Below are 19,357 nucleotides of genomic sequence, written 5' to 3'. Positions count from 1 at the left end.
TTTATGTGAATAGCGCATAATAAGTCAGTTTCCTAGTGAGTTGTATAGTAATTATTTTTAAGCTTAAGGGTTGTGTTTCTACCGTGAATACACATGAAGGTCGTGTTCACACTTGCAGAAAAAGAATGGATGCTTGCAAGTCATAAATTGAAGTCTTCTGAATATAATATCTATTAGTTAAGGTTCTGAGATCTCAGTGTGCTATTTTCCACCAAGCCCTTTATTTGCTTAGGGTTGGCAGTTATAGTATAATCATCCCACTGGAGACCATTAGCATGTATTAAATGTTATTAGGCGTAAATGGCATTAGTTATGTCCCATGTCGTCAACTGAAGATTTGTTTTGCTATTTCTTTCTACAGCTTCTAAAAAAAAATGTCAGATCAGTAATTGGGCACTTCAGATTTATACATCCTAAAATGATTTCATTTTAAGTAAGAGGTACAAATTGATGCCAGTATCTGCTTCGTGGCAACGTAGATTAAATGAACACTAACTTTTTAAGTATTTTTTTAAAGAAACAAGCTTTGGAGAGTAACTTCATATTAGCAAAACAAGTACCTAAGAATAAAGAATACATTTATATAATACATAGTTCATAAATCCAGCAACTGATCTATATTAACTAATCTCTTTTTTTTTAGTTAACATTGTTTTTTTTTATTTAAATGTATTAATTTCTATTTACGCTTGGTATTGAGTACTTGTAACTTATGTTATACTGTGTCCATTGTAACATAATGCCAATGCAGGCAGCTAATCACAACCACCCTAATCAATAAATATATTTTTTTAAACAGTATTTGTGTGCATAATCATATTTATTAATCAATATATTATTAAGAAGGGACACAAGTAAAGTATTTTTGTGCTCTGCCTAGCAGTCTAAATGCCCGATCGAACTGTTGCGTTAATGAAACACAAATAGCAGTTTACTTTTTCGTTTGTATAGTTGAATTTTAAGAATAAACAATATCACCAAATGAAAACCATAATAATTATGAGTTAAAACAGAGTTAAAATAAAGAAATAAAATAACAATAGAGGAGCCATCAGGTAAAGCCTATGTTCCTTAGAGACGCATACAAAACCGGCACAGAATTACTGCCAGTTGGGGATACTAGGCTGTTCAGTTTACTGAATTGACTTTCATTGTAAATAACATTCATTTGTTAGCTTCTGATTTAAATGTATTCCCACAGTGCATGAATAAAAGTAAAACTGCTTGATCAGGGGCACACTTGCCTTTATATTTTTGAGTTCCTGGGCATTTTACAACATAAATTATTTGTATATTGCCCAGCATATCGAAAATTTAATGAACACTTTATTCTTGATGCCATATTTTTGTCTTAAATATTTAATCTCACCGTTAGTTGTAGGAATGAGATCTTTAGTATATTTTCTTATAACCATTCAAAAAAAATTCATTCTTGCTATTCGATAAATAGGTTATTGCTCAGTAATTCTGCTGGTTGTCAGTATTTCCACAGATGATCCAAATATCTTAGTAGTTGTAAACTATTTATTTATGCAATGTTACATAACTTTTTTTAACCTCTGTTTCTTATTCAACAAGGGGGAGGGGGGTACAGAGTATTTCATGAATACATAACCTTAGAGAAACATTGGATTTCATTTTTTCTCTTTATTCCATGTATGTAAAAATGTCTGTTTCTGTGATGTGTAATGCATGGAAACAAAATATAACGGGTTCTTTTTCGCTCTGTGATTAAACACTATCCTAATTTTCAGTGTTGCTTTGGAAAATACTTTGCGTTTTTTAAACAGCTGTGGAGTGTTGTTTGGAAAGTACGCATTTTTTTTTTCCTGCCAAATCAGGAAGATATAATCCCTAAGATCCAAAGCAACCCAACTATAACTCTCTCTTGCTGCACTGAGTGTGGTTAGACCTTCTTTCAAACCAAAGTTTGTTGTTTTGCATGCCGCAACGGTTCATTACCAGAGATCAGTCGTTGAAATAAAAGTGAATACTGAAATATAAAACATGTTCGAAATCATTCAGCTGCAACCCACTTGGCTGCTTTTAGTAGGATCTTCCTATAGCCTGTTCGTTGCAATAGCCTGGAACAACACTGCCACCTGCTGGAGGCTTTGAAGTACTGCCTTTGAAGGAACAGATTTTATAAATATATACGAATGCAAAAAACAGAATGTTGCAGAATCTTTTAATACCTTTTTTATTGGACTAACAGTATTTAAAATAATAGACGAGCTTTCAGGAGTCCTCCCTTTATCACGTCAAAAGCATTTCTCAAAAGCATTGAGAAATGCTTTTGACTTGATAAAAGGAGGACTCCCGAAAGCTTGTCTATTATTTTAAATACTGTTAGTCCAATAAAAAAGGTATTAAAAGATTCTGCAACATTCTGTTTTTTGCATTCGTATACACTGGACTAATACGGCTACCCCAAACTACAGTATAAATATATATAAAGACAGAGTACACGTAGAATTCTCTGTTAATAATTCTATGTTTGATTATCAAATCTACTTATATTTCTAGTAGTTTGTCTGTCTAAAACTGTTTATATCTGCTTTATATATTTTTTCGGGGATCATTTGAAAACATTCATCATATACAAAAAAAAGATTAATTAATATATATATATACCGTATATATTGTGTCTGATGAATATTTGAGCTAGTTTTCTTTTACAGAGATCAGTGTCCCAAAGAGGTCAGATTTACATGATAGCGCTGTCTTTTAAAGTCTCACAGCACTGAAATCATGATTTTTCTAGTGTTCTGTCAACAGTTCTACTCCTATTGCAGCCTGCAAAACAGACCAGTCCATCATGGAAATGGCACACATGTAAATTGGAGTTAAAACTACCTTTCGTTGGATCTCCATGGCGAATGTACCTTTTTTTATTTCAACACCAAATTTAGTTATTAACTAAACATTATTCTGCCATTTCTGTTTGTTTATGTATTCTATTGCGCCACAGGCATCAAAGCTATACTTAGCATACAAAAGCAACAATAATAAATAATGGATATTTTTTTTCGATCCATTCACATTTGTAAGGTTTTGTCTCATGCATTTGTCAACCGGAAATGATGATGTGCAAGAAATCGTTGTTAGAAGCATTGTTATTCCCTTTGAAAGAGCATGCATCATTGAAATGAGGCTTAACTAGATGAGCAACAGCAGTCTATTCTGCAGAATCACCACCGTTGCAATGGGAACACCATGTAATCTTAAAGGGACCTGTCACCTATCATATGCATTAAAGTATATATTACTTTAAGTTATTTAAGCTTCACATGTAAAGTTTCTTAAAACACGTTAACAGAGACACGCTAACCTTAAATAGACATCCTTCTGTAAGATTATACAACAGTGAAATTGATATACTTGATATTGGTGAGGATATATATATATATATAAGTGGGTAGTAGAAGCATTATGAAACACTCATCTACCGACACCAGACAAGCCAGAAATCTCATGGTGCTGCCACAACCACAAGGGATTCTGGGTAGGCATATGCAAATAAGGTCAACAATAATCACCTTTTGCCTCTATATCCACTTTTACATGGGTCCTATATATATATATATATATATATATCTGTTCACTATGGTGGTACAGCTCTTCTTTTACTGACGTTCTGTTGGTTGCTGTACCTTTTCCCTGTTCTACTGAAAGATTTACAAGGCTTTGACAATTTAACTGCCTTGCTGTGATTTAAGTTTACAGAAAAAGCAAGAGCTGATTCACTCGTGGATGATGTGTTGCTATGACACACTGTGTTCTATGACAGATCCCATGTATCTGCACAGTGGGTCACTTTAAATCTTTACACAAGCTGATTTATGTTTAGTTTTGTTGCCCTACAACTGATAACGAGAAAGCTTTCATATTGTGACATTATTGCCTACACATCAGATAAAACACGAGTGTTGTATTTCCGAATACATTTGATTTACCTATATTTATTTATATATTTGTATTTCTTAGTTTAACTGTTGGATGTAGGGGCTACGGAACATTTTTTTCTTATAGGAGACTTACAACTTGCCTTCCTTTTTTAAATTGGTTAACCTTCTTGTTAATAACCTCGCCGACATATATATATTAACTTTGTTCTAGCTGTGTATCGTTTCTAGAATAATACAGGCTACACATACATTATTTCTGAAAACAATAAGATTTCATCAAGATTATGCAAACACTGATGCATGCTTTATTTTCGTAATGTCTTCATTTAAAAAAATCCAGAGAGTTAGAACCGTCACAAAAAATAAAAACTACACTTAATATAAATGTAGTGGGATTTCCGTTTTTTTCATTTTTTTCCCCCCCATTTTATTTTTTTTTATGAGGGGAGGGAGTTTAACGTGTGGGAGGGTACTGGTTACAGAACTAGTACTGATCCCATCTATTCCGTGATCCCCAGCATCTATGTGGGACACTGCGCTAAACATTGGGGGTGCCTCGTGAAAAACAAGTAGATTGGCATTTGTGTAAATATAATATAACATTGCAATGTAGTATCGAAACATGCATCTAATAATGCTGACCTTTACTAAGTAATAAAAAAACAAAACATTTTAATAAACATATAACTGCGTATTACACTAATGTATCAGAAAGAAATAAAAAGATTATTCTTGAAGGTAACAAAAGTTTAGTTAATCAAATTTGCTTAGATGGTTAGTAGATGGCAAAATACTTCATGCCGTTTTATTTCATTCTTACTCATTCATAATTTTGCTCGGAACACCTAATGTGTAACATAAAAATAGTCACTGTTACATTACTACCACAGAAGCTGTCTAAATTCCCTGCATTGTTTTATTTGATTAAACCTTATGAGGTTGTTGACCATATTTTGGAAAGGCTTTCCTTAAGTCTAGATATAGCTTGACTGCGGAGGCCTTACCTGTACGTAGTTGGGTGCATTCCTGGAGTTTATTCATAAAATACACTCTGCATACTTTAAAAGGAGCTGTGTCATCTATAAATACAGCACGTTCTGAGATTTGGGGGGGGGGGAGTCTTAGGAACTTTATATCGAATATATCATAAACATGCCTTCCTGTAAATGTTTAACCAACTATGTAGCCATTTGGGTTCTGTTTGTTTAGGCTAGTTTATAATAAGTGCGGTAATTAAAGTAATCTGGCAAAACGAGTTAAAAAAGGAAAAAAAGACAAATGAGGTTTTAATCTGAGCGTAATTATGTCATTTATGCTTCAGTTTGTTGTGCATTTGGTATGCAAATTTGGTCACACGACCATATATGGAAACCTCCACTAATTAGGCAGGCAGGTTTATGCTAGATCTTAATGCTTATGCTGAAAATGTATCTTTAAGGATTCCCTATATACGGTAATATACACTATGGTCCATAAAGGCATGGCTGTATGAGTTTGGTGTGGAAAAACTTGACTGGCCCGCACAGAGCCCTGATCTCAACCCCATCGAAAACCTTTGTAATGAACTGGAAAGGAGATTGTGAGCCAGGCCTTCTCGTCCAACATGACTGCTTGACCTCACAAATGCTCTACTGGATAAATGGGCAAAAATTCCCCCAGAAACACAAAAATCTTGTGGAAATCCTTCCCTGAAGAGTGGAAGCTGTTATAGCTGCAAAGGGGGACCACCTACAAATGAATGTCCATGTATTTAGAATGCAATTTCATCAAAGTCCATCTTAGTGTAATGGTCAGGTGTCACAATTCTTTTGTCTATAAAGTGTATATTATAGTGAGGAATGGCTTTGTATCATAAAGAATGAAGTAGCGGAAAAAAATATAAAATGTTGTAAGGATTTTAAGGATCTTGCGTTACAAACATAAATATGAAACTTTTCTCTAGACTGTTACACAAGAATGTAAAGGAGTATCACTATGATAAATCCCTGCAGAACTGGTGATTCAAAAATAATAAGACCATACAAAGAACAATCCTGGCTTTGTATTTGCAATATCACTAAACTGGTTATCATTAGGGCAGGCAATATATTCTTCTTTATCACAGGCAAAATGTTGGGAGGTATGAGAAGGCAGAAAAAAGGAGCACACGCTCTTAGCATTCAATATTTCAGGTGATCAAATCAGGACACCTTGGGGGTGATGGGTAGAAGCATATAGAGGTGGGCCAGAATCTGCAAGTGTGCTTAGAGGAAAATAATATACATATATATATATATATATATATATATATATATATATATATATAAAAAATCTACTTGATTATTCCTCGCCATTTTATTTCTGCTTTGTTTTGATTGGTTCATTCAGCCTTTGCAAGGATGGTTGAGGAGAATGGAGAGCACGTGAGAACGTGAAATTAATTATTGGGAAGCAGCCACAGGAAAAATAAAACATAACTTTTAGTTGAATTGCTTTTTTAAAAAAAACATACTAAAAATGGTGGGAAGCAATAACCTGGATTGTAGCTGAAAACAGATTTTTCTGTATCGTAATATTTTATTACTCTTCTAAAGTAATGTCTCATTTTCCCCTAATGTTAAGATTGCTGCTTCCGTCAATTTAGTACATATTTTTTATTTCTAAGCAACTTAGCAATTAAACGTTAAGATTTTTTTTTTCCTGTAGCTAATTCTGATCATTGTTGGAATTTATTTTCCATCATCTTTTGATACGTTATGATTGGTGGCCTAATTTCTCAAACAATGTTGGTAATACCAAAACGATTATAAAGATGGCAAAAGGAAACGCACAAACTATTGGTAGTTTTAGTTAAATGGCTACTCCAGCCATAGTGTCACCTTAAACGTAAGTTTTTTTTTCTCCTGCGGGAGATGCTTGGGCTGAGCACATCTCCTGATTGCCAGTGCATATGCGCGCTATAATCACTCCAGCACTTGCTTGTACAAAAGTTCCAGGGGGTCCAACAAGACCACCCCAGGGTTTGCCTGCTAGAGATTGGCAAAAGGGGATGAAGCTCAGGCAGTGGAAGTCATTTTTTTCCGTTTGCAAGAAGTACAGAACTCATATTAAAATGCTTACTAGGTACATCTGTATACATTCTTCTTTGGTGGGGCTGTATGGGACATGTTACCTTCTTTTAAGCTGGAAGCTGTTGACAGGAACAGTTCCCATTTAAGCAAGTTGGTTCTGTAGTTCTCGGCAGTATTGCGCTGCACTGCCTTTCTTTTCTAAGTGTTACAGTTCTCAGAAAGGAATATGTCATCAGCAGGTAATGAAAACATGCATGTGTGGGGGGCCTGATCTCCAGCATATGTTGTCAGCCAGACAGATCTGGACTGTAATCCACGTTACTTTCCTCCCGTTACAATTCCCCAGGCAAAATAAGAAATGGGAAAAGTTGGACATGTCTGTCTGTAACGCTTCAATCTCATTTCCTTCTTAAAGTAATACTGCAAAAACAGAAGGCCCTGTTCGCAACATGCTAATGAAAATTCTGTAATAATATAAAATATGCTAATTATCGTATGGTCCAAAGTTTATAACGAAAAAAAAAAATCCACTACCTATTTAAAACATACTTTTCTGAAACGCATACGTGCTGTATTTCTGTGCTATTTCTTATGTATTCTTGTATTTTTCAGGGGGAAGGTTCCACATAAGAACATTGAGACCTTGTTTCCAGGGATGAGTTTTGATTTCAATAGTGAAAAGTTCTCTGCGACATGGTATCTCATTGAAAATCATTCCTCTGCAAGGTAAGGGGTCTGTCTTTTTTTCTGATTGTTTGGTAACCTAAGGTTCTTCTATGGTTAATTGATATAGTCTCTTTTTTTCATCACATGGTAGATGCAAAAGTATTTCCTGGCACAAGCCATCAGATATCAAGATCCAATTTAAATACTTGAAATGTTTGCCCCTAATGGCTCGCTAATACGCTCTGTTCAAGATGGCTCTTCTTCACTGCTTTTCATAAGCTTATGGGGCCACCTATGTTATTATTCTTTTATGAATTGAAAATCTGCAAACCATATTCGTGTACCGGCTGTAACTAGTTTTATGGGGGGGGTTATACCATAATATGGTTAAGTGTATTTGCTCTGTAGTAAGTATCATAATTTTATCATGAAGGTAGGATGTCTTCATTCTCCCTGGTAGCACTTTATGTCTGAAAGCTTTATTAATCAACTGGATTGAAAATGATGTGAAACAAAGTGTTTCATTTGTTTTTCAAGTGTGTGTGTGTGTGCATGCGTGCGAGAGAGAGAGAAAAAAGCACACACTCTTTTCAGTAGTGGCACAGGCTTAAATGATATTGCACTTGTCGTCACTTGTGAATCTAACATGAAAGTTAAGTGGGAAGGAAAGTGGAAAGAATACTGCTGGGTGGCCATGGCATGTATGCTGCCTGAGGTGCAGAGAAAGGGGTGTATCAAGTATCACACCAATGTTGTAAATAGGCCTCTTGAAACCTGGAGCAGAGGCCCCCCACGCTAATGTCACATCCACCTCCGAAAGTGGAATGGAGTGCAGGTGCACTGACATCAGGAGGCACCTGTGGTACGTGCCCCCCTTGCCTCATGGAAGTTACGGCCCTGTATAACACACCTCTTCTCCAAGCATGTCAGTGGAGAACCAGAGAAACTGCACACAGATCTGGAGTCCTGGAGACATGGCGGAAAATATGGAGACTCTGGGTGGGTACAAATTTGGCATGTTCCCAGGCGTGTGTCTACCATAACTTGACAAAACCCAATTGCCTACCTCAACCTGATTTAGTAAATTCAGAAAAAGAGGGCACACTCCAAGACTTTGACAGACTAAAGTGTTTGTGTTTCATCTTGTATGCTAATGTTCTTTTCTGCAAACTATTCACTAGTATAGATCTATAGATAGAAAGTATAGCAACCTGATGTCTCCCAGTTATGAGGTATAGGCTTACCTGGGAACTTCTGGGCTCCAGCTACCCGGAGCCTACCCTTACGGGGCACAACCCACGACTGCCCTCTGAGGTCAGTAGGCGGCCCCGCTGACATCGCGGGAAATACCCCCGCCAAACCTGAAGAGTATCCAGGTTTAACAAAAAATAAAGTAAGACTAAAGAATCTATAGTGTAATACTGTCTTCAATATATAATACCATTTGATTTAGTAATGCACTTATGTTTACCAAACAAACAAAAAGCACTTCAGAATGTTATAGAGTGTTCTTCCCACCATACGACCCAGGGTAAACATAAATCATAAACATTATATATAAAAATGGAGACAGGCATAATGTAATACTGTTTTCAATATATAATTATTTTAATTCAATAATGCACTTCCATTTGCAGAGTAAAAATAAAGACACAACAGAAAGCAGTAGAATATTGTAGTCCACAGGTAGCTTCTGTATTATCAAGAAATCTTTTGCAGTATCCCAAATAACCTCAACGAGTAATAAATAAATAAAAAAAAAATAATGAATAAAAAATAAAATAAACAAAAAATGGATCCAAAATAAAATATCAGCTCACACGCACAATTATTCAAATGGGCTTCTACCCGGCACTAAGGAAATTGTGTATTTTCTGTGTATTAATGTGGTTTTCTGTTGGGTGGTTTCACTTATTGTCTTTAAGACAATTCAGCTTGTGTTTTTGGACTAATATTCAGATTGTTGAATTAGAGGATGTATTTTTTCATCTCAATCTTTGTAGTATAAGCATTCCTTCTGGGGCCAGTTCAGTTAAATTTGGAAAGATTCAATATCCAGAATGCTAGGACACTAATAGTATAATGTTCAAGGGATTGTTTTGAAGCATTATTATTTTTAGTCCTCTCTTGTTTGCCTTTGTGCAAGTTAAAAATACATACATTCTTTTCTGTACTCTTTTTCCTGAAAGTTAATTAGAAATTCAGCTAAAAAGGTTATTTTCAATGCTAGAAAAATATTACCGAGTTCAAGTAAATCATGCCAAACAGTCACAGGTGCTCCACACATGACCTTTTGGGAATGCAGAATATTTTGAAATTCATCCACTCAGGTTTTGGTGTCTCCAGTGGGTTGGTAGGAATTTGAAAGCATGACTGCAGACAATATATGGTTCCCTGAGCCATCACTAAAATAGGACATGATCTAGTACTTAAAAATTGGAGTTATATTTTTTGTGTGCAGAGAAAGGTGCAGGAGTTGCGTCTCTGGGGATGAAGATGTACTTCATGTGCTACGTACATTATTCTGCCACAATTGGGTCAATAGTGTGTGTTTTTGGGATTTTTTCTCTCCCCATTTTCCTTTCCTTATATGGTACTGTTTTTGATACAATTTAATGTACAAAAAAACAATAGGTATAAAGTTTTTTTCCACAGTAAGAACTAAGGATTTTTCTTAGATTTGTGGATGATTCCTGCATTCTAGGCAATACTGCTATGATGTTATGATTTGAATTTTTTTTTTCCGTTCAGCTGGATCAATGCAAGTAGAGACATCCTGAAATGGTTCAACTTGATTATCTTACTATAGAGTTGTGTTCATTTTGGCATTTTAAAGAGTGCTTGCATGTAACATATCCCTTTTCTGCCCTCTTATCCATTGTGTTACTTTTATTGTTCTTGTTAAGTTAAGTATTTACTTGTATCACCTAAACTTTATTGCTCTTGTGCACTTCGCTTAACCTAGGAAAGGGAAACCTGATGGTATTTTAAGTCCTTCTGTTTTGGTTAATATGAAATCTATTTTTTCCTTAAAGGAAACCTCTGGCTTAAAAATGTAAAGGCTACTTTCCTGACCCCAAATGATGTTGATTTTCTTATACAAACAATTGATTTGCCTCTGCATCAGTTCTAGAGGTTGATGCAGCAGATACTTAACTCATAATTAACTCTTTGCCAACCATGTCCAAGAGAAGTGTCCATCCATGTTTTTTATATGTGGGCGCACTGTCCCTGTCCACAGGTTATTTAGGTAAAATGTATGCCAGGTAGAGTGTTGCCACCTAATTAGAAACACCAAGTAAACATTAGAAATACAAGTAAATACTTAATTTAATGGGTTTAAATGGGACCCATTAGCCCCTTGATGACATGCTCGTTACGAAAGTGCTAGCAATTGGTGACTATTGACGTGCTTGCCACGTCTTCGGTTTAAACAAGCTTAGAAAGTGATTAGTGATCGCTGCTTTGCTCAGCAAGATGGCCACACCCAGTGAAAAGTAAAAGAGTGGACAGGTACTGCAATCAACCATGCAGTTCAATAGAGCCCATTTTGCTAATCTTTATGTGATTAGTAAAATATATATTTATATACACACACGCACTCACTCATCAGCCACTTTATTAGGTACACCTGTTCAATTGCTTGTTAACACAAATAGTTAATCAGCCAATCACATGGCAGCAACTCAATACATTTAGGCATGTGGATGTGGTCAAGACAACATGCTGAAATTCAAACCGAGCATCAGAATGGGGAAGAAAAGAGATTTAAGTGACTTTGAACATGGCATGGTTGTTGGTGCCAGACAGGCTGGTCTGAGTATTTCTGATCTATGGGGATTTTCACGCACAACCATCTCTAGGGTTTACAGACAATGCTCCGAAAAAGAGAAAATATCCAGTGACCGGCAGTTGTGGACGAAAATGCCTTGTTGATGTCAGAGGAGAATTGGCAGACTGGTTCGAGATGACAGAAAGGCAACAGTAACTCAAATAACCACTCCTTACAACCAAGGTATGCAGAATACCATCTCTGGATCCACAACATGTTGAACCTTGAAGCAGATGGGCTACAGCGGCAGAAGACCACACCGGGTACCACTCCTGTCAGCTAAGAACAGGAAACTGAGGCTACAGTTCACCCAGGCTCTCCAGAATTGGACATTGGCAGACTGGAAGAACGTTGCCTGGTCTGATGAGTCCCAATTCCAGCTGCGACATTCATCATGTCCATATGGACCAAAATCTCTGAGGAATGTCTCCAGGACCTTGTAGAAAGTACACCACAAAGAATGAAGGCAATTCTGAAGGGAAAGGGGGATCCAACCCGGTACTAGCAAGGTGTACCTAATAAAGTGGCCAGTGAGTGTATATATAATATAAGTAAGATTTGCAAATAATGCTCCAATGACGTCATAAGGGAACTATTCCGTTCCAAGAAATCCAGACACACAAAGTGTTAAAATACCAGCATTTCAATATATATATATAGTTTCATGGGATAAGTTGAATTGGCCGTCTTCAAAGATGTTGCAAATAGGGCATTGGTGCAGGATGACCAGATGTAAAAATTCTAATTTAAAAAATGGCCTTTTAGCCCCCAAATAACCCAACAAACCTATGCATGGGTGGTGTCACTGTTCTTAGGAGATGTTGCTGAACACATATTGTGTCTGTTATCTTCATGTTAGGATTTGTTTTTAAAAAAATGAGTATAACTGATTCTTTTAGAATAAGCATATTTTCTGGTCTTTGTACTCCACCATACATGTACTCCATGATAAAGTAAAGCATTTGTGCTTGTTTCTGTCAGGTGATATACTCTATATACAGTAGACACAAAATATGATATTGTAATTGTTAATACAAAAAACATCTATACACTATGCAACTACAGTTTCTGAACTATTTTCATGGTACTGATACAGAATCGTCTATTTTAATAAAACTAAAGGACACATGAGTTCTTCTTAAAAGAGGAATAGTACAAACATGTTGTCTGGACCACCAATATTTAATGTGTACTATCATTCTCTGCACACTTATCAGGAACCTCAAGAATCTCTGTAGTTGATTTTAAAGATTTTTTTTCTCTTTTGCAGTTTCGAGCAGTTAAAAATTGCAGCCAACAACTTACGCAAACAGGCAAGCAAGAAGAATGAAGGAAACGTTGCTTACGTAAAGGGAGGACTTAGCACTTTCTTTGAGGCTCAGGACGCGCTAGCAGGTAAAAGCTGTACTTGGCTGTGTTCGAATCATGACTGCAGAACACACATGTATGTATATTGTAAGGAGGAATATACAATATATATATTGAATATATTGATATTCAGTGTGTATCATAAATTTATATGGAACCTAAACATTATTGAACATCTACTAAAGTGCTGTTTAGCTGTCAGAAGAATTCAGTGATTACCAAGGAGCCTTAAAGGACAAATTCACTTTACATTAGTAATCAGTTGTGCATATTTTTAATTGACTTATTGACAAAATATATTTAATATCTTTTGAGTAGTGTGGAAATTAGGGAAAGTCACGTGTGAACCATTGCTTAATGGATTCAATATCCTTGAGTATCCTTAAGTATTATTAGAAAATCTGATTAGAATAACAAATGAATACATTGAATGTCATGATATCGCAATTATATTCTTTTGGCTTCATTCTGTAATCTTTGGTATTTATTAGATATCTTAAAGCTCATGATGCCACTGTTAACCAAAACATGCCATTAAGAATGTTAATATTTAGTGTGGTAAAATGTACTGATTATTTAAACTGCCTATTTCTTATCTCACTTGTGATATTTAATTTTTGTAAATCCTCTATTAGGTTTTCTTGGATCTTTGGCCTTTAGGTGTAATATGACTTAAATCCTGACAGTACAGAAAGCTCCCATCCAAACTGGTGGCATATAAATTGTAATGGAGCATATAATTTGTATCATCTTGTTGATGACGAGATTCTGACTAAATGTACAGAACCTCACTCCACTGTCCTACTAGTTTATACACATGATTTTGTGTATTTAGCCAAGGTTTCATCATAACATCAATACGGTACAATGATTTTCTTTTTCCACTTAATGTGAGATGCCAAAACAAAGTAGTGTTTCAATTTTCTTTTTTTTTTTTTTTAAAGAAGGCAGGGTTTGTGTTTTTACACGGGTCTTGTATGATAAGTGAGAGAGGACATAAGATGTGAATCCGGGTGGTGGTGTCCTTGTATTAGGTTTTGCTGCTGCTTGACTCACCACCAAATCCTTTCCAGCATCACTGTTGAAGCAGAAGCAAAATGTATTGAATCGCTGATCTTAGCGTGCTGTTTTGCTAGTTGTTTTATTCCTACATAAACGTATATCTCTACAGTTCTGATCTGTGAAAGCCATATTAGGGTTTGTGTGCGATCGTGTGATGTCACCTCGTGAAAAGCACTACTATCTCTATATCATTTGCAGGCTCTCTATTCAAACAAAAGCCAGTTTTTAAGGCTTTACCCATAGTGGTGTTTATATATCTTATATATCTAGAGAACTCCATACTCTAGGTCAGATTAAGGTTAAACTAGTCAGCTCTCAACCATCTTCTTGTAGAAAAAAATAATCACGTGAACAAGGTCGCTGTCAAACTGACAGGCAGGCTTACAAAGAGACAAGGTACATCTGATAAGACATTGATACTTGCCAGGAAATTAAACCAGCACTCTACGTAACTGACCAACGTGACCTTTACATGTTCTGTAAACACTTCGAAGTTCCACAAGACAAATTACTTCTCTTGTACCAGCTAAGAGATGTACATCAGGATGATTGTAATCAGGATACAATCACTGTTGGATAGTACTTTTTTTTACTCTTTATTTTTAAATCCTGTGTAGAATAGAGTATTGCTGCATGGTAGTATTAGAAACTGAAAAAGCGCAAGTAAATGCTTAGAATTGGATACAAGGAATACCAGAATTTCTAATCTTGTAAATGAAAATATACATTACTATGTACAAGAATACTCATCGGTTAGTGTAATGTTTTGTCATGGGAAAACATCTTTCGGTGGACTAAAGAAGTTAAGAAAGGCCCCTGATTTCGAACTAAAAAAAAGTTTCAGCCTACTTTCACAAGAATACATTTTTATAGTGAGGACAGCAACCTTGTGAGGTGGATGCATTTACTGCAAAGGTACTTACATATAACTTATAGATCACTTATAGATAACATTATATACATCAAGACTGATCCTTTCAGTCCTCTGATGGTTCAATCATTAAGATTTATCCATTGGACGGCGATTATTTCTTCATGTTTTGTTTTTTTTCGTTCTACCTGAGGCTCTACTTCATAGTGTTTTTTTCTAAATTTACCAAAAAAAATCATGTCTTGGAACACTATAATACTACATTATCAATTTATAACCAGTAATTTCTTATTCCTTGGGAAGCCATTCTGGATGTTTTTGCCACAGTTTGTATATTTTGTATCTGGATCCAGGAGCCGCAATGACTGCCAATTTGTCTTGGAGAAATTATAAGCCGCCGTGCCCTTAAAACATTAAATCCACAAAGTTTACCATGGTAACAGTTGCTTTGGAATGTCTACATTCATAGAACACGTGAAATGCAAAATGTACATTAGCAGATGTGATTTGTTTTCCCCCCTTTTTGATGTGCCTGCTCTGTTTGAGATTGTATATGTCATATTATTAATACAAAAATATATGCAATAATGTGACGAATAAGGAGAAAAGATGAAAAAAGAGCCCTTTGATTTAGTGGTCTGTGGTGGATGTATTGTGAGGCTGCAGACCTGCCAAAATTCCCCACTTTAATGCAAATAAACGAGGCACTGTTTCGACCAGTTTTTAATTTCATGTATATTTTATGATTTGAAGAATCAACAGTCCCCATCTATTATCGGTCTTCTCCTTTAACCAGTGTTAATTCCTTGCAGGAACGGTTTAATTAGATGCCACATTTGTGCCATATGCCGTATGTGGTCTATTTATTTTTGTGGCAGTTCCTCCCAAATTAATTAAACTATGAACATCAGTAGGATTATATAATTGCATGTTTGACAGTCGAAATGTCGGATATAGCTGAAAGTTCTCAAGGGATTGGACAGGAACCTCTTAAATGGCAATTTAATGGTTTTATTATTAAAGTGGATCTGGATTTTCTCTTACCTCAAACTTCTGAAAAACACAACTAAAAAGAAAACAAGTTTCCAGAATGGTTTCTTTCTTTCGTTTGGCAAGCTTTGGCAGGTAAACATGTTACAGTGAACTGATTGCAAATGGCTTTGTAAAGTATGTCAACGTGTGTGTTTTTTTACAAAATCTTTTTACAAAATAATAAAGGAATGGAGGTCTTGATGGCATGAAGCAGTTAAGCAATGTATTGCCGAAAAGCACCAGATATTTGAGGCAACAAAAGGAGGAACAGTGATTATAACTTTGTCGGTCATTGCTAACATGTAGCTACAATCAACATAAGGATAATAGGTTAAGCGCACTATGTGATAAAAGGCAAACACTGACGTGTTGCATTTAAGAGTGGTACCTGTTCATGTGCCAGGTCCCCAACTTTCTTATCATCCAAGAGGAGCAGGAGAAGTTAAATTAAAATGTCAGATTCTCTTTTTATTGGAATATCATTGGGTTAAAGGGTTCTGAAGAGCACAGTGAATTGAAGTGTGGTAGTGTAGGATGCCACCTTTGCAATAAGTCAGTTTGTGAAATGTCATCCCTACTAGATACTCCACGGTCATCTGTAAGGGGTGTTATTGGAAAGCGAAAGCTTTTAGGAACAGCACGGACTCAGCCACTGCTGGGGTCACAGAGTGCTGAGGCACATAAAAGTTGACAACTTCCACTAGCATTAACATCAGCACAAAAACACTGCAGCAGTAGCTTCATGGAATGGGTTTCCATGGCCGAGCAGCTGGGCGCAAGCCTTAACATCACCAAGTACAATGCCAAGCGTCGCATTAGTGGTGTAAAGCACGCCGTCACTGGACTCTGGAGTGAGGAATCACTGTGGAGTGAGGAATCACACTTCTCTGTTTGGCAGTCTGATGGGCGAGTCTGGGTTTGGTGGATTCCAGGAGAACGTTACCTGTCTGACTGCATTGTGCCAATGAAGGGATAATGGTATGAGGCTGTTTTTCAGCACACCAAGACATTTTGGACCATGCTTCCAACTTTGTGGGAACAATTTGGAGAAGCCCCTTTTCTATTTCATGGCACAAATCAAGTCCAGAAAGCCATGATTGGATGAGTTTGGTGTGGAAGAACTTGACTGTCCCTCACAGAGCCCTGGTCTCAACCCCATTAAACACCTTTGGGATAAACTGGAATGGAGATTGCGAGCCAGGCCTTCTCATCCAACATCAGTGCCTGACCTCACAAATGCTCTACTTGATGCAAAAGTTTCCACATAAATACTCCAAAATCTTGTGGAAATCTTTCCCCCAAGAGTGGAAGCTGTTATTGCCAAAGGGGGGACCAGCTACATATTAATATCTATGTACTTAGAATGCGATGTCATAGAAGTCCCTATTGGAGTAATGGTCAGGTGTCCCAATATTTTTGTCCATATAGTTTGTGTGTGTGTATATATATATATATATATATATATATATATATATATATAATCCGAGTGGAAGGGTATCATTTCACATTGATAGCATTGATAGTTTACATTACTACATCTCTTGGTACAGATGAAGGCTAAGTAATTATAATGTATTTGTTAATTAAAAGAGATCACTGCTGGAGTTCTTGCCTACTAGCGGGCAAAATGTCTTATGTATTAAACAAATGTTTGTTATTATTCTTTCTGTTGACAAGCAGTTTGTGTAGCTGGTTACGTGTGCGGAGATGTTTGCCACTGATTGATGTATGTGATGATATTTAAAACATGTTCACAAAAAAATAAACGAAATGCCAAAATATATTCCAACATTGTAGAGTTCCTTACAATGTCAGTGTGCCCAGTATCAGAAAGCTTCCACGCATAAATGTATAAGATTTGTTTCTATTATTCCATATGGATATGTTCTTCTTTTACACGAAACAATAAACATATCACTGTATACTCACAATGAAAAGTGCGGACAACTATTTTCGAGTGTGTTGCATGAATCAGGAACTCTAGCAGTGAAGCAACAAAGTTAATTGTAACCTTTTCTGGGACTTTGTTTTTTCCTTGATCTTTAACTTTGATCTTCAGTTGGAAGATAGATCTAAGTTATTGTTTACTACATAACACAAATCAATTGCAAAAGTGGGAAAGTGCGGGCCACCTCAATGATGTCACAACATTTCATCATTTACCCAGAGCGGGACTTCATTAGAGGGAATATTTAACGGAAAGTATTTTTACATTATGATTCATGCCAGAGCTTTGTAGGAGAGCGGGCACAGAGTAGCTGCATACAGAAGCTTTAACTCCAAGTTGAAACAAGTCCGATATTGTATTCTCAATTAATAGTTATGTTTTGTGACATAAGGTGCTCAGACGTTGTATTCAAATGTCTCTATTATTGAGAATTAAGTGTGTGGTGTCTTTCTGATTGAGAAGCAGATTATAAAAACAAGAAATACCTCTTAATGAGAGTTTTCCCTATCAATAAATCTCTTTACAGAGAATAAACACAGCACTCATACTTACTTTTAGCACTGGGCTACTTATCTTAACCATACGTCTACATATTAAAACACAAACTCTGATATTTAGTTTAAAAAAAAATAATAATTAAAACAAACATGTAACCATGAGTAATCATTACATGCCGGTGAATGGTATTTTAGCTGGGTTGGAGGGGCATTACTCACCCTCCAGCTTTCCATGTAACGAAAATGCAGTGCAGAGAGTCTAAACTGTTAAACACTGGTGTGCTCTTTCTAATGACATTTTCTTTCCAGCAATCCATCAAAAACTGGAGGTGGATGGAACGGAAAAAGTGGAAGGGTCAATGACGCAAAAATTGGAGAAGGTTCTAAAAAGTAAGTTTTAGATTCCTAAACAAAACATCTATTAACGGCTAAAATGCTTCCTTTCATCCCTGTCCCGCTAACATGATCAGACTTATTTCCTAAGACACATTAAATATACTGTTGGTCAATGCAAGTTTTGCACCCAAAGTCAAGGCTTTTGAGTATAAAGTGGAAAATAAAGCATTTCATATATTGCACATTAACGTTTAATATTGCATGCAAACTAATGATTAATTAGCAACATAGGAAATTATATTTTACTGCAGAGTTACTGCACCCTATGATTCAGGTTAGGATGATCTTTCCCACATTTATTGAAATAAGAGCCAGAGTGAAACATCCGTGTGGAAGCAAATCTCCTTTAAAATGATGCATATATATATATATATATATATATATATATATATATATATATATAAATCTTTTTTCAATCAATACCTTTTTGCTAGAAGAATTATATCACAAAAACATGTTTTTTTTTAATTAAAGTATATATATATATTTGTTTTTTAATATGCCCTTACATTATATTTGCCTCTGATAATTTGTATAAATAAAATGTAAAAAAAAAAAAAAAAAAAAAACATTGTAAAAAATAAATATGTGTTGTCCTATCTTTTTTAGAGGTTGTGATCTACTTTGTGTTTTGGAAACATTAATGAAATTCACCCCCTTTCTCTGTAAATGTCCATGGCTTGTGCTGCAGATTGAAACAGCAGCTTTGCACAAGTTAAAGTCAGAA

The 19,357-nt window shown here is 35.8% G+C and overlaps 1 protein-coding gene across 2 annotated transcripts in view; it reads left to right on the top strand.

Moving 5' to 3' along the window:
* EXOC2 (exocyst complex component 2) overlaps positions 1-19,357 on the top strand; it is an 83,423-nt gene that overhangs the window by 22,900 nt on the left and 41,166 nt on the right. For both annotated transcript variants that reach the window (XM_053466090.1, XM_053466091.1), the window contains exons 5-7: positions 7,571-7,684; positions 12,727-12,851; positions 18,544-18,624. In XM_053466090.1, coding sequence (XP_053322065.1) covers positions 7,571-7,684; positions 12,727-12,851; positions 18,544-18,624 — 320 coding nt within the window. The remainder of the gene's footprint in view (positions 1-7,570; positions 7,685-12,726; positions 12,852-18,543; positions 18,625-19,357) is intronic.

This window comes from Spea bombifrons, chromosome 5 (assembly GCF_027358695.1).
Source record: "Spea bombifrons isolate aSpeBom1 chromosome 5, aSpeBom1.2.pri, whole genome shotgun sequence".
In the NCBI taxonomy this organism is placed as follows: domain Eukaryota; kingdom Metazoa; phylum Chordata; class Amphibia; order Anura; family Pelobatidae; genus Spea; species Spea bombifrons.
The sequence above is the reverse complement of the archived record's forward strand: the minus strand, read 5'-3'. Positions and strand labels throughout refer to the sequence as shown.